This window comes from Cydia amplana, chromosome 5 (assembly GCF_948474715.1).
Source record: "Cydia amplana chromosome 5, ilCydAmpl1.1, whole genome shotgun sequence".
Lineage (NCBI taxonomy): Eukaryota > Metazoa > Arthropoda > Insecta > Lepidoptera > Tortricidae > Cydia > Cydia amplana.
The window spans coordinates 6348911-6364861 of NC_086073.1; the positions used below are offsets into that span (position 1 = coordinate 6348911).

The following is a 15951-nucleotide window of genomic DNA, read 5'->3' on the forward strand; positions in this document are numbered from 1 at the left end:
CAACTTCCTGTGTTCAGACTATAAAGAAGGAGCGAGGAGTGTCCGGGCGGATATAGCTAGGATATAGGGCAAGACTGGGAGACGCTGAGCTTCGTCAATCCTGTGCCGGACTTCCTTGGAGTTGTCGGGTATAGTATTACATATGGATAAAGTTTTTAATTGCGAAGTCCCGACAACTTCGTGTGTTCAGACTATAAAGAAGGAGCGAGGAGTGTCCGGGCGGATATAGCGAGGATATAGGGCAAGACTGGGAGACACCGAGCTTCGTCAATCCTGTGCCGGACTTCCTTGGAGTTGTCGGGTATAGTATTACGTATGGATAAAGTTTTTAATTGAGATGTCCCGACAACTTGGTGTGTTCAGACTATAAAGAAGGAGCGAGGAGTGTCCGGGCGGATATAGCTAGGATATAGGGCAGGACTGGGAGACGCCGAGCTTCGTCAACCCTTTGCCGGACTTCCTTGGAGTTGTCGGGTGCAGAACTACATATAGATAAAGTTTTATTTGCCTGTGTTCAGACTAAAGACCTATCCGGATGGATTAAATAGCGAGATTACTTATATATATATATATAGTACTATATTTACCCTTCAAATTCCAGGGCACTAAATTTGGTAGTGTAAAAACTATACCTACTGAAAATTAAAATTTAGAGTTGGATTTTGTTTCTGTTTGCTGACCACATATCCAGTTTGCGGGGAGCGAGGAGAAGCCTTAACAACGTTTACTAATCGGTTTCAGAAGACATTTGTAATCTAAATTTTCAAATCCATATTCATTTGTTCACAGCACCACAAATAGTGCCACTTTATTTTTATTTTTTTTTTCCAACCAGCACTTGGCTAGACGTCCTAAAGCGCATGGTGTTCCTGGGCATGCTGTGGGTTACCCTGGCCATCATGTTCCTGACGGGCACGAACCGCGTCAATCTGTTCTCGATGGGGTACCTCATCGGCTCGTTCATATTCCTGTGGCAGGGGACGGACTTCTATTTGAGACCGAAGCAGGCTATTTTACAATGGTAAGCTTAGTGTTAATTTGATTGTTTGTTTTATAAAGGTTTTAGGATAGACAAAGGAATAATCTTAATTAGACGCGTGAGGTAGAACACAAGGTTAATTTGAGAACTGGTGTACATGACGCTGTACGGAGCCATAGGTTTTATGGTAACCAGCGTTAGCGCTTGATAACCTAATTGCCGCATAAGCATTTACAAAACCTACTACTCGTAAATTGTACAGGGTTAAAACACTAAATTGTACACTGCGCTCTGATATAAAAATGGGAATGCTTCGCCCAGCTATAGTTATAACGGGCGTTCTGATCCTTAAATGTTATTTTACTTACGGTATATTAGTTTTATTATTACTTATGTCGTGTTTTATGTCCTCAATTTATCGAAACTTATTTTACTGATTACGTTAATTTGTTAAAACTTACAGGTGGTCATGGCTCCTTCGCTACAACGTGTCCGTAGTGGCGATAAAGGTGATACTCCAAATCCCGGGTTGCCTTTTCCGCGAGACGACGCAACTGCACGCCTGTTGGTTGGTGCAACTGCTGGGTATAGGCTGCGTGGACAAGTTTACTGGCACCCTTGGAACTTATATTAAGATGCCGACTCCTATTACGGTAATATATATTTTTCAGTTGACTATTAGTTATTTAGAGGAGGAGTTAAGTAGCCTAGCGGCAAGGCTTACGACTTTTATTTATGATTCAAAACTAGGCTCGTACCTAGGATATTTCCGTAACTCATAAAATATCAATACCTTATTACCATTACACGTTTTTCGATGAGAGGAAATATTGGTAAATATATTTAAGACTGACAACCTCCATACAACACCGCCTTCCTCGCATGTTTTAATTCAATCTTCTTTATTTACAAGGTAGACTCTGATGAGGGTAAACATCAAAGAGTAAAGTAAGTATAATAGGGTAAACATCGTGAGGAAACCAGTCTAATTTCAGTAAGAAATAGTTTCCCCTTTTGAGTTGTAAGATCAGGCGGTCTGGCATGAGTTGCGTTCTCACGCGACTCCATACATCTTGAGAACGCAACTCATGCCAGACAGTCTCTTTCGTAAAAACAATTCTACTCGACTACCTACGTCAATTCTTGGGATCAGGTCTAAAATTTCACAGTATGTCTTTCCCGTGTACATGCCGTTTGGGAGGAGTGGACGAAATCGAAGCCATAATGTGTCCTAATTATTGTTATTCTAGGACTCAAAATGCAAAGTACCTCAAGAAGACATCGGGCTGGCTTGGGACGGCGTGTGCTTCGCCTTCCTAATATTGCAGCGGAGACTCTTCCACAGTTACTACTTCTACAGAGTTATAGATGAGAGCAAGGCTACCACCGTTCTAGCGTCCAGGTAACCTTTTATAATTTTAAATACTAGCAGGTACAGTCGAGTTCATAAACATGTAGGTATACGGGTTCACAATCGTACAGTGTCATATACATTGCAATAAGATGAAAAAATGTCTACATATTTATACAGTCTCGACTGTACAGTCAGCGAGAAAAGTGGTTAAAGGGGCGAGGTGTGAAGACCAGGGGCCTATTTCTCGAACCTCCTCCACCTCCTCCTCCATTCTGGGTATTAGACTAATATTATTAATCTACGAACTGTCAAATCGTATAGGTTACTATGGCAACACACTAATAATATTAGACTAATACCGTTTGAGAAATAGGCCCCAGGGACCCATTTCTCGAAAGGTATTAGACTAATATTATTTGTCCACGAACTGTCAAGTCGTATGGGTTACCATGGCAACATACTAATAATATTAGACTAATACCGTTCGAGAAAAAGGCCCCAGGTCTACACACAACACATTCTTACTCTCCTGAGAATAAAGTGTTCAGATTTGTCAATGACTTCACCTACGAGTACCTATGCTCAGTTAGGTATATATTACAGTGAGTCAGACATTAATTTTGATTGATATCACATATTAAAAAAATGTTTATTTCAGGGGCCTATTTCTCAAACGATATTAGTCTAATATTATTAGTGTGTTGCCATAGTAACCCATACGATTTGACAGTTCGTGGACTAATAATATTAGTCTAATACCGTTCGAGAAATAGGCCCCTGATCATTGATCCATAGCGTTATTAGTAACTTATGTATAAACTTAAAAACTATGTTACTCCGGTACTCCTCTGGAATCCTCAGCCAAGTCAGCCAAACATTTCAATATGATTTCGCTTTGTAATAGAAGACTCTTTTTAGATACAATTTTCTTCTTCAAAATCTTAAAAAATGAAATCAATTGCCCAAATTTGCTACAAAATATTATGTTTAATGTACCGCATCGCTCCTTACGTCCTCGTAATTTGTTTAATGTGAGTTTCGCACGTACTAACTATTCTAGGCATACTTTTTTCAAACGAGTATCAAAAAACTATAATGATTATTTCTGTGACATCGATCCATTTATGCACTTTCTTCCTGTTTTAAAAGAACATACGAGATCCAAACTGTTGTTAATAACATAAATTATCAGTATAAGTAGTAGTATATTAGTTAGTATTATTAGCTATGTTTTACTTAGTTTCTTTTCGCAAAAACGCTTTTGTATCAGTTGATGTTTACATGTTTACATTATGAACCTCCAGGTCTTTTTTTACATATTTTGTAATCTTATCTATATTTGTTATTCATGACTGTATGTGTTCTGAACAATAAAAAAAAAAAAATGTTAATTACTAAAAATTAAAGAAGAAGAGAGGTATAATGAGATGGCTTGAACCACTGTCTTTACAGAGGAGCCGAGCTTATTGAAGAGCTGCGACAAAAACAAATGCATCTCCAAGAGGACCAGGAAATCAGGATATTAGAAAAGATCAAAGTGAAGATGGAGAGAATAAAAGCCAACCAGAAAAAGATCCACGGGGTTTTGCACAAGGACCCGAAACACCATGATCGAGGTAAGGTATTATGATTACATATTTATTAAAAGTATCTTAAAAATACTCTCCGAATATTGAATGTACTTGAAATGTAAACCGATGACCTTAATCAAATACACAAAATTCACGAACCAATATGCAAGATGTCACATATTGTATTAATAATGATGAAACTAAATTAAAAAGTGCATATTTCTTCTTTCAACAAAATGCGCAGGCACTAGGTAATATGTACACTTCCTGAATCCTGCTGGTTTTGAATGGTTATAATATGTAAAACAACAAATATGAATAATTCTTGAACGACTTGCAGAAAATGTGAAGTATTGAAACGATTACATATTAGGTAAAATTTAAATTTTCAATTATCATTTATTTAAGGACCATCTGAGATCATTTTTGTTAGTACTTGCGACTATGATTTATAAAATATTGTTAGTATTATGCTCTATATACTATACAATGTCAATGACATTGTATAGTATATAAATCAAAGTATAGAAATCAGAGATAAATAAATTAATTGAAATTAAAAAGAAATGAAAATAAATCAAAATATAATACCTATATAACGGAAATGGGTTATCGCAAAACTTAGGTAGGTATTTATTGAGTCCATAATTGACTTCTAAACGCAGCTTATTCCACATGGAATCTACCTACGTAAAAACGAATTGGAATGAATTATTACGTATCTTGTTATGGAAACGGTGAATGTTGTTCCATTCCATCCCGCTAACCGTGCATAGAGGAGGACTCGGACACGCAGCCGGGCGACACGGAGGCGGTGCCGCTGGTGCGCGGCGACTCGGACTCGCGCGGCTACCACACACCCGACAGCCCCGCCTCCCCCCGCGGCTTCCACACCCCCCTCAGCGAGCCCTCCGCGCCCCCGTCGAGAGTCCACACCCCGCCGCCAGTCCCCCGCCCCCTCACGCTCCCCGCCCTGCCCCCTCCCACCAGTTCCCAAGGCGGCCCGCCGTCGCCTTCCTCCGCCTTGATGACCGTATCCCTAGACGCATACTTGGAACCGCGCCGAATTTCCTTCGAATCCCCCCCGTCCTCCGATCTCCTCCCCCGTGCTCAAAGCCCGGAAGAATCCTACCCTGTCTTCTCCCCCCCTCCGATTCGTCGCCGCCATACAGTAGCCAGCCCGAGCCTCCTGCGCACCTCACTCATATCGCAGTCGAGCCGCGCCGAGCCCAACTCTCATCATACGTGTAACGTTTCTAAATTTAAAAGCACCTCTAGTTGCGTATTGGTGTGTCACCTTGTATATAATGTAAAGCATTTTCTGGTCTACGTGTTAATTATATCTTTTCTTTTATTAGGATTAGAAAGTGAGCGTCCTCTATATGAGCGACGGATACACACAAACAGGTTTAAAGGTATATCTGAAACCTTTTTAGCTGGTGTGGAAGGTGATTGTCTCCTTTGCACAAAAAATGTCTCATATACTAATTCGCGCACAGTGGTAAACGAGATTTAGCTGTAAGAATCATGAGAATCTGTTTCTGTCATTAAATAATTTTCAAGAAGCGCGCTTAAATAACAGCTCCCTGTATCGTTTTTGGTGTTATTTTTCGATTTGGACCCTACAGCCTGTGAGCGACATAGCTCTGATCATTCCGTGGTGTGTGACTTGTGGTGTTGAGGTGTGCTTTATTCTTGTAGCGCCCGAGGGGCCGTATAAGCAGCCGACCAGCCATCAGAGGGGTAACGTTTAGCCTCCGTCTATCGCGTGTAACCTGTGTTCGCTTCACTAATCTCTAGCTTCTACTGACGGTATTTAGGCAAGTTGGAACTTTTGGCGGGGGCTGTCTTGATTATATGTCTACTGGGATTATGATTCGTTTTGTAAATGTTGTAAATATAATAACTAAGACAGAATGCGCCACCCACTAGTTGTTGCTTTGCATGTGTTTATTAGACTGCATGCCCGCATGTGTATGCCACTTATTATCGTGCACTGTGATTGTGTTTTGTTGTTGTCCTGTGTTTGTCTGTGTCACTTTGTGTCTGCTATGTAAATGTTCATCAGGGACGAATTTATGGGATAGATAACTTGCTGAGAATGATTAAAAGACTAATGACTAAACAACGTATATCAATAAATATCAACTTGCCTGGATGCGTCCCTGATGATTAATTTTTTTTATTGAATGTTAAGTTTAGGCGGATTATACATACATATTGCAATGCAAATATGCTTTTTATATTTCGGTATATCGATGTATTTTTTCACGTTGCGTTCGGTATAAGCACTTTTTGTTATCTGCCAATGCACATAAAAATACCCATTCTTTGTAATCAAAGGATATTTCGCTTTCTTTTGGTTTAACATTTGAACTAAACAATACACTCTTTTTTTTGGGCAGTCGTGTAAATAGTCTAAAACAACCAATTTGAGTTACATTACCTAACAATACAATGGGAGCTTTCGGTTATTTTAAACTTTATTATTTGACTATACTAAACAGTTTTTTCTGTATAGCTGTTCGGTCGGGAGACTACTACATGTTCGACGACTTCGATGACACCGAGGTTCCTCTGAAGGAGGAAGAGTCAAGCGAAGACGAGGACGCGCCCAAGGAAATGGGCTTGGGCAAGGTACGTAACTTGTAATATGTTTTGATCTGTGACGCCGACCACATTGGTTACAAAAACAGTACATAGTACTAGCATATTGAAGCGACTAACATTACAAATTAATGGCTCAACTATGCTATATGTAGCAAACACGTCAAAATTAGCTTTCGCTAAGATTTTGATAGTAGGCTGAATCTATGCTAGTATATAGATAATAAGGTATGCTATTTGTCGTGTTTAGCCGGGCGAGGCCGCCATGTGAGGCAAATTCTCGGTCATTTAGGCCGAGCCATCCGCTCGGTCTTGCTCAATGGTTTAGACACTAGACTTTTCTTACTACTGACGCATGACAGCCTCACATGACAAAATTGTCACAGTAAACGCTTGAGGCGATTCTGCGAGGCCGGTCGCTTCCTATGAACCTGCCTATTGCCAATAGCGATTTGCAAGAATAGTTAAATTGGTGGAGTAATTTGGGTATTTAAATTGTGTATGTATTGTGTGCGGTGAATTGGTTATAAAAGAGCATGCTTTTACAGCCCGAGTGGAATTCTACAGTTCATAGATAAGTTTCCATGTGGAATGGTTGATATCAGCATGTTTAAATCCTCTAAAATATAATTGTTTTAGAGACATTTTGATTAGTCCCTGGATGTTTGTTTGGGTATCTGTAAACCAGATTACATTCGCCTATGTGCTGCTTATGTTAAATAACCTACATATTTTTGTGTTAACTTTTGCACAGACGTGTCCGTTTTAACTATTTTTTATCTTGGTGGTTCAAAGTATCGCTATATTCGATGTCGGGTCGCGAAAAGTAACCACTTCTGCATTGAAGCAGGCAGGAGATAATACAGCACTTACTTTTTGTGTATCGGTACCTACCTATTCAAAAAGGCAGCGGGCAAAACTTTGGGTATTTTTCAAAATTTAACGTGTGAATTATTTTCATAACTTTGCTTGCCCGCTACCGTACGCTCGCGCAGCTACTGTCGACGGCGATCAAGACGGACTTGAAGCAGGCGGTGCGCCGCGCGTCCATGCCGACCGTGCGCTCGCGGCGCCGCCTCTCCGCCGGGACCATTCCCCACTCGTACCCGCACGAGGTAAACAATACACATGTCCGCTGTACGAGTACGCTCGCCCACTGTTGGCGGCATCAAGACGGACTTGAAGCAGGCACCTCTTTCGGGAGCATTTCCTCACTCTTACCCGTATGAGGTATACAACATACGGCTACTTCAAATGGCGATGAAGATGAACCTGAAGCAGTCGCAACTCCGCCGGGAGCATTCCTCGCTCTGACCCGCACGAGATCATCATAACTGGTGTACGCTCGCCCAGCCGACTATAGACGGCGTCAAGACGGACTAGAAGCTGACACTCTTCGCTGAGAGCATTACCAGTCTCTGAGTGAGAAAAATGGGTAGATTATTTGAAAAATCAGCATAATTAAGACCTCTATCGTTAAAATTTTATTTATGGTTTAAGAACGATTTAAAAACAAAAACAAGTTTACTAACAAATATCACATGATGATGAATATCATCATTTTATATGGCGTATTAACAATATTTAGGTAGGTATGTGTTGCACTTCATGTTATACCTGGAAGCACGTGTCTGGTTAGATTCAACGATTCCCTGCATGATCTTTGTGCTTCATCGGATGCGAAAAGTAAGTAGAGTAAGGGTAATGCTTAAATGGGTACCTATTTGTTACTTGCGCATGTTGGGTGGTGGTTGGGTTTAGATTATTTTGATGCATGATATCTACAAAGATATAAATATATAGTGATTATTTGAACTAAGCTAGGCATGCTGAAGTTATTATCCAGATCCTCAGTGGCATAATAATAGAGTGATAGAAAGATTTGATTGACATTTTAAAAACGACTTACATTAAACGTTTTAGAGCTCCGTACCCAAAGGGTAAAAACGGGACCCTATTACTAAGACTCCGCTGTCCGTCTGTCTGTCTGAGGCTATAACTCATGAACCGTGATAGCTAGACAGTTGAAATTTTCACAGATGATGTATTTCTGTTGCCGCAATAACAACAAATACTAAAACAAGCTCCATACAACGTGATGACAAACGTGATTTTTTGCCGTTTTTTGCGTAATGGTACGGAACCCTTCGTGCGCGACTCCGACTTGCACTTGGCCGGTTTTTCCGTTTATAACCTAGTTATTTCTCAAAAAAAAATCCGTTTATAATTTAGAATCCTAAGCGCCACTTGCACCATTCTACTAACCCGGGGCTAAACCGTTAACCCAGAGTCAAATTGTACTGGTAACCATGGTAACTCCAGGTTTAACCGGTGAACTCCGGGATCGTTATAAAAAACATTTATTCAGGCGAAATAAACCCTATTTGTACAATTTCTTTTTCTGCCAAACTGCAGGACAGTTTGTTGGCAGAGGGTGTGTTGAATGGTGCAGGGGCGTTAAATGTACAAAGAATTGTCATACATGTATGTTAATTGTTAATCACATATACTATACGCAGGTGCGTCGACAGCCGAGCGTTGCGCAGAAAAGCGACCTAACGGACCAAGAACGAGAAGGTGACGGGGTTTCAGAACTAGACGATTTCGCACCGGAGCCCGGTACGTTTTTTGAAATGAAAACTTCTTTAGCGGCGCTATGCACTTTTTGAGGTGGGGAAAAAATGTTAAACTCGAGACAGCGTAAGACGAAGTGTAAGACGGACACGTGACCTGATCGAAAAACTGTTACATGTAATGTCATTGAGTTTTTCTTTATTGATTTAAATGCCATCTAGTGAGTTTCGCTCTAACTAGTATTAATATAACTAGAGTACTAACAGTGATGTGATTAGGGGTACCACCACCACCACTACCACCAGGGGTACTACCACTAAAAGGATCTACTTAGAGCGAATTTATTCGACACTGCCAGTGTCAAATTGAAGCGACTTCGCTCGCAGAATTTTTTTAGGGAGTTTAAGTTATTGTGATCCTATGTCAGAGCAACGGATAAGTCTTACAACCTATGTATTGCGTTAAATACCTTTAAATTAGTGCATCCTATACTTTCGTCCGCGAATTTTTTTGTGAATGTTTAATTAAACTATTGAAGTTTTCAACTTTATTTTTTTATAGAGAAAGAAACGATAGTGGACAAATGCCGGCGCTACTTGAACACAGCGTGGGTGTTCATCTCCAGTTTCCTCGTGACGGCGACGCGGCATCTCATGCGGTACTCCCGGGACTACCGCTACGTCTCGCGAGCTCTGTCCATGGAGAAAAAGATACTCAAGGTAGTTACCAAAATAGTGTCACAGGCATACTTTTGTACAGTCGCCACCAGATATATCGGAGCGGCCAAGGTGTTCCCAATATCTAAACACGCACTCTAACGCCCTGACAATAAAGGCGTTTACAGATATTTGTGCGCGCCTTAGCCGCTCCGATCCACGCCGCAAATCTGGGGGCACGGCAGTGCCCCCGCCAAGTCGAGCGCGAAGCAAACACTGCCGTACCATCCTTTACTGGAACCATTTCGCCGCATTCTCAGGCCCCTATTTGAGAACCTCTGCATAAGACCCAGAACGCAGAAATTTTCGTCATCCAGTAAGCTATAATCACATACTTAAAATCCAAAATTTCAAGTCTGTAGGTCATTTAGTTCCGAAGTTAAGCGAAAGCAAAGTTTCGCATTTATGATACTCACTCACTCACTCATGATCATCAGAATAGAACTAGTACTTCCCATAAACTCAGAGAGCTGAAATTTGGTACAGAGTTAGGGTTTAATGGCCACATAAAGGGAAAACCTAAAAATATTGCAATATCAGTCACGTTTTAAAGATCTAAGAACTGCATAAGTAAGTTTGTAATCCCATATAAATATATGATATTACAAAGTTACTGTTGCAGTTCCTACAAATAGTAGGTAAAGTAAAGGTACACTACGATGTACGATGTGAGTATGAATGAAGATATGTTTAGTTATGATATGTGTATACATAGTATGGGTATGAGTACCCGAAAAGAAAGACTGCCTACAAAAAGAGATGAGATCCGATCAAAAACATTACATGTAAAAAGGTGCAAGTCTCGCAACGCTTTTACTACAAAAAAGTTTTGAGATGTAATGTGAAACCAAGTCGGTTATTTTAATCAGTGCCAGGGGGTGTTAAAACCGTATCAATAAGATATCTTTAATTTGTAATACATATAATGACTTGGCAATCGCACATAATGCTTTACTCGTACCGTACTCGTGTGTGTAATGCTCAAACTGCAATTAGCGCTAGTGTTATGTTCAATTAGAATTATTTTTAATAGGTGACGATGATCCTTTTGACATTATGCAGCCGTGCGATGGCCAAGTCATTATACATATTACAAATTAAAGATATCTTATTGATACGGTTTTAACACCCCCTGGCACTGATTAAAATAACCGACTTGGTTTCACATTACATCTCAAAACTTTTTTGTAGTAAAAGCGTTGCGAGACTTGCACCTTTTTACATGTAATGTTTTTGATCGGATACATTAGTTAGTTAACAATGTTGCCGTTAGTACTAGTTATATTGAAACTAGGTATTTGTATCAATGTTACAATTAAAGTTACTTTATTCCATTACGATTACTTTTACTTGATAGTTGTATTATTTCAACGACAATATACGTTTCCAGGAAAAAGAAGGCTTTGGTATCGGACTTCGTGAGGGATCGCAAATGATCTGGGAACCCCTGCCGGAGACCCTGGCACATCCGTGAGTATATTTTTTTTTCTAAGCATTTTTTTCTAAAATTTTATAGATTGTAGTTGTTTTGTACGTTTTGATTTCTAGTCATGTGTCATTTTAGTGTCGTTTAACTTTAAAGATTGAACTGTTTTGAAATATGAAAATAAGAGTTTCAAAACAGTTCGTCTCTATTGTCGTAGTAACAGGATAACAGGTAGAGTATTGCAATTGAATTGAATTTAAAGCTTACTGCTCGAGCTTTTGTGCATGTGAAATGATTACTAGTGAATAACTCTAATGAACTTAGTCTTAGCTTAGATAGTTTTAGAGTAGATAATGATAGTTAGTGTAATTTAGTGAGTAGTGTCTTGTTTTTGCATGCGGCCTAGTGTGCACTTGGAACCGGAATCTTATGATAACAATCTACTCGCCCCGGATGTGGAAATGGGGTTTGTACATTATGTTTTTGTATTTATTCAATGTACTAATATATAATTATTAATCGATTGTGTTCATTTATAAAATAATTGTAACGAATAGTTCGCATTTGCAAAATAACTAGTTACTTGATTCATAGAGATCTTAGCGTCAAAAATTAAATCATTAGATCCTTTATCTATATATGTTTATTACCAGTCCAATTGAAATTATTTGTCAGACAAAAGTGTAATTTGTGTGGCGCTCAGAATTTAAACAAAACATCTGACATACATTTTCTCTTGAATGAAAAGGCATATACCTAAGTTGATATAGTCGAGTTAAACATTGCTACGTGGTATCTGGCATACAAGTACAAGTGGCGTGGTGTTCACAGCCGTAAGTTAAGCGATATAAGCGTCCCGGAGATCCGTATCCTGGCGCCGAGCATGGAGCGCGGGCTGGACGCGACGCCGCCGTCGCGCCGCGCCTCGCCGCCGCTCTCCGACACAGACTCCGACGATGACGACACGTCCGAACACGAGAGCGCGTTTAGTTTGCAGACTACTGAGAGGTGTAGTGTCTACTGCAGTGGTTCCTAACCTGGGGGTAATTACCCCGTGGGGGTAAAACTGGTATTTTACGGAGTTACCAAGCAAGTTAAGGGGTTAATAAGCTAACCTAATTTAACAATACAACAAACGTACACGTTTTATTTTTTATTACCTTGGGAGGAGGGGTAAAATCCGGTTCCCTAGGTAGTCATAGGGGTGACCGGACTGAAAAGGTTAGGAACCACTGGTCTACTGGGTTGGAATTCGTGCTGTGACTCACTTGATAAAGCTCTTCTTTATTTTTAGCGACATGATACATGAGAAAGACGTTAATTTGCTCATGGCACCTACTGAGACTACGGTTTTACTGATTGCTCCATAGCTCTGGATAATTTCCTTGATTTTGATGCTCCCTGGGAGGTCTAAGACAATAAACGAACCACTGTACTTATAATCTCTAATTTGTTACAAAAATCGTTAATAAATTGCGGGTAAACTGATGTAAATCCATAACGTATTCTGAAATGAAGGGCCGTAGTTAATGGTTTAGCCTTAAAAGTCGAGTCAATATTTTTTGCCAAAATTGGATGTAACGTAATATATACTCAAAAAAGTCACAGCGCGAGTTCGTTCAACTGTTATACGTTGTATGCGATGGGCTTGGCTATGTATCGAATTTTCTATATTATATTCTACTCGTCGTATTTCCTACCACTATTATTATTTATTATATATACTCACAAGGTGTCGCTGCTTTCGTCGTTTACTATGTTTCTAGGTAATACAAACAGGTAAGTTTCCAAATGTCTAAGCTAAAAAAACCTACACATAAACACCAAACACTTCAAGCCAATTCTACTATAAAACGCTGCTAATTACAAAATAACACTTTAAACCTACCTTTTCCACCTATCACAATCTACTCGACACCAGTGGCATGGCGTCAAATATGTCAGTTGAGTTTGCTTTTTTCTATTACATACTTAATTTCCTCCTACACTGTTATGGGTCGATTGTGCGAATATACAGTCAGCAGCAGAAGTTGCTAAGCGACTTTATTGTTAAGATAATAAGAGCGTGTCAAGGTAATTTTGAACACCTGGCCCGCTTAGCGACTAGTGCTGCTGACTGTACCTAATGTTCTACTGTTGATTTTCCCAACCAAGTATGCACACGACTGTTCTGTACAGCGATCGGTTTCTCTCTGCTGGACTTTGCTGTGTCATACGCGACGCCAACGAACGATATCAGCAACATCAGCGTAGGAGGAAATCAGGCCTGAAGCTCTTAGATAAGACATGTTCATGTGGTTTCATATAAGCAAACCAGCTGACGCTTATAGTTCGTTTTTTTTAGCATTAGAAAGAACTTGAAAGAAGATAAGCGATTTTGACATGTCTTTTAATTGAAAAACACTTTTTAAAAATCAATAACTATTACTTATGAAAGCAGAAGACTGTAAAAGATCGTATTAGATTCATAATTGTTACATATTTACCGTAACTTATTTTTAAAATGTGTTTTTCAATTAAAAGACACATCAAGATTGTTTACCAAATTTCTAATGCTAAAAAAACGAAGTATAGCTACTGTTCTACGCACTGTTAAAAACTAGTTGTATAATGTTGGTTCTATTGCAGCAAAGACCTGACGATACTAGAGGAACAAGAGGACTCGATGTTCAAGCAGGGCCGGTCGCCGTTCCTGCATCTCGCGTACGCGCTGTGGTTCGCCGTCTTGGCGCACACCGACATTGTCTGCTACATCATGGTTTTCATAAACCAGGTTAGTTTATTATCTGGTTTTCCACTATTACATATATATTTATTTTCCAAGTAGGTTCACAAACTGCCGATCAATTAAAGAATTATTGGAACGGTTCAAACTGTAAAATTCATCTTCAAAATTAAATTTAAAACCAGCCGGTTTTTTGCTATCTGATATCGAGTTTAAGAAGATTAGAGCAAAGCAAATAAGTAATATTTTATTGTATGTTACAGATTCAGTCAGCGACCATTTTATCGATACCTTTGCCGATGATGGTGTTTCTGTGGGGCACTCTCACCATACCTCGACCGACCAAGACGTTCTGGGTTACTCTCATTGCATATACGGAGGTAAAGTACCACTATCATTTGTTATCTATAATGCTCGTTAATTTAAAAACATTTTTAGCGTAGCTAAACCAGATATATTAATTTAAACAAAAGAAATAGTTAATCTATCCATTAATTTAATCTAAAATCCATATGTACGCTATTCACTTACCTCGCAAAAACGAAGGCGCCAAGCGGACATACACGTGCCCTGAACCTATGTGTGACTAATATGCGTTCCATCCTACACGCTAAACGTGATAATAAGTTCCAGTCCTAAAACCAATGTTATTCCCAGGTAATCGTCCTCATCAAGAGCATGTTCCAATTCGAAATCCTACCGTGGAACCAGAAGATTTACCTCACCAACGTGCCGTTCACTGCCCCACGCATCATCGGCATCGAACGAAAAGGCAATTATGCCCTCTACGACCTGCTGTTGCTGCTCATTATATTCTTACATAGGCGAGTTACTTACTGTTCTATATTCTACCGAAGAAACCGTACGGTGTACAAATTATGTTGTTACTGAACCTGTAGGTGTACCCGCGCATATAGAGTAAATAGAGTTCACTATATTAGATGTTTTTTAGTTTACCAATAACAGTGTATCATGTATCTTCTTACGATACGTATTTAAAGCACTGACGCTAATCACCACTTCTCCGTCTAGGTTCATGTTAAAATCCCTGGGTCTCTGGAAGGAATCCAGCCCCGAAATAGATCTCCGCGAGGACACGGAGTACCCGCTCACGTCCGAAGACACGCAGATGATCGTAGAAGGCAAGTCGGAAGACGTTGGCAAGAAATACGTGCAGTTGCACGATCGATCCGGCCCGTGAGTATTGTTATTACACATGCTACAGTACTGATTAATAGGCAAAGAGTCTGGCCAGGCAATAGGTACCACCTCTTGACTAGGTTCCATACCTTAGCCTACCAGAGATGCGAGAGACTTTCTAGATATTACAGCGATTGGGTGACCATGACACTTTCAATACTATCAACACTATGCTTGTCCTATCCTAAATATCAAGACCAATGATAATAAATAAACTGCTACCAACTTAATCATCCCTCCAAAATTTCCATGAACCTTTCCTAAAAACCTATAGTCTTTTGTTTGCCTATGGTACTCGATTTTCTTTAGTGTAATTATAGAGAAAGCTTTATGTGAAGCTTGACTCGACAAATATATTACATCGCCCGCCATTAAGGGACTTCAAAAGCTCTTCTAATGGCGCACTACTACCTAACTTACTAATGTCGTTATCTGTGCTAGTACTAGTACTACTACTTAGCGTCGTCACTTAGGTTCTTTAATACTATCGAAAGGGTGACATGATTTTCCGATATCGGCAGAATGACAGGCCGGTACAACAGTAGAAGAAGAAGATGTATTTATTGTCACAACACAACAGCGAATACAGGACACACAATAAAAAAAAAGAAGTTACTTAACCTATAAACATTAGGTATACCTTTTATCTAAAAACTTAACCAGACTATTGTAACTTAATAACTAAACATTTGCTGTGACAAATGGTTTGGGCGTCAGCATAATGCTGCCAGCATCAACTCAGCATGAGTGACACTGCAGCGCTGTTTTTCAGCCCAGACCAGGTTACCAATTAAAATAA

General features: G+C 39.7%; 1 protein-coding gene across 1 annotated transcript in view; it reads left to right on the forward strand.

Annotated features, from left to right (window-relative positions):
• The window catches only part of LOC134647873 (piezo-type mechanosensitive ion channel component), an 81557-nt gene that overhangs the window by 42782 nt on the left and 22824 nt on the right, over positions 1-15951 (forward strand). The window contains exons 24-40 of the mRNA XM_063502224.1: positions 836-1021; positions 1443-1632; positions 2230-2381; positions 3786-3949; positions 5263-5319; positions 5606-5647; positions 6426-6541; positions 7507-7626; positions 9031-9130; positions 9647-9804; positions 11192-11271; positions 11634-11693; positions 12059-12235; positions 13856-14000; positions 14216-14332; positions 14610-14776; positions 14985-15149. Coding sequence (XP_063358294.1) covers positions 836-1021; positions 1443-1632; positions 2230-2381; positions 3786-3949; positions 5263-5319; positions 5606-5647; positions 6426-6541; positions 7507-7626; positions 9031-9130; positions 9647-9804; positions 11192-11271; positions 11634-11693; positions 12059-12235; positions 13856-14000; positions 14216-14332; positions 14610-14776; positions 14985-15149 — 2196 coding nt within the window. The remainder of the gene's footprint in view (positions 1-835; positions 1022-1442; positions 1633-2229; positions 2382-3785; positions 3950-5262; positions 5320-5605; positions 5648-6425; positions 6542-7506; positions 7627-9030; positions 9131-9646; positions 9805-11191; positions 11272-11633; positions 11694-12058; positions 12236-13855; positions 14001-14215; positions 14333-14609; positions 14777-14984; positions 15150-15951) is intronic.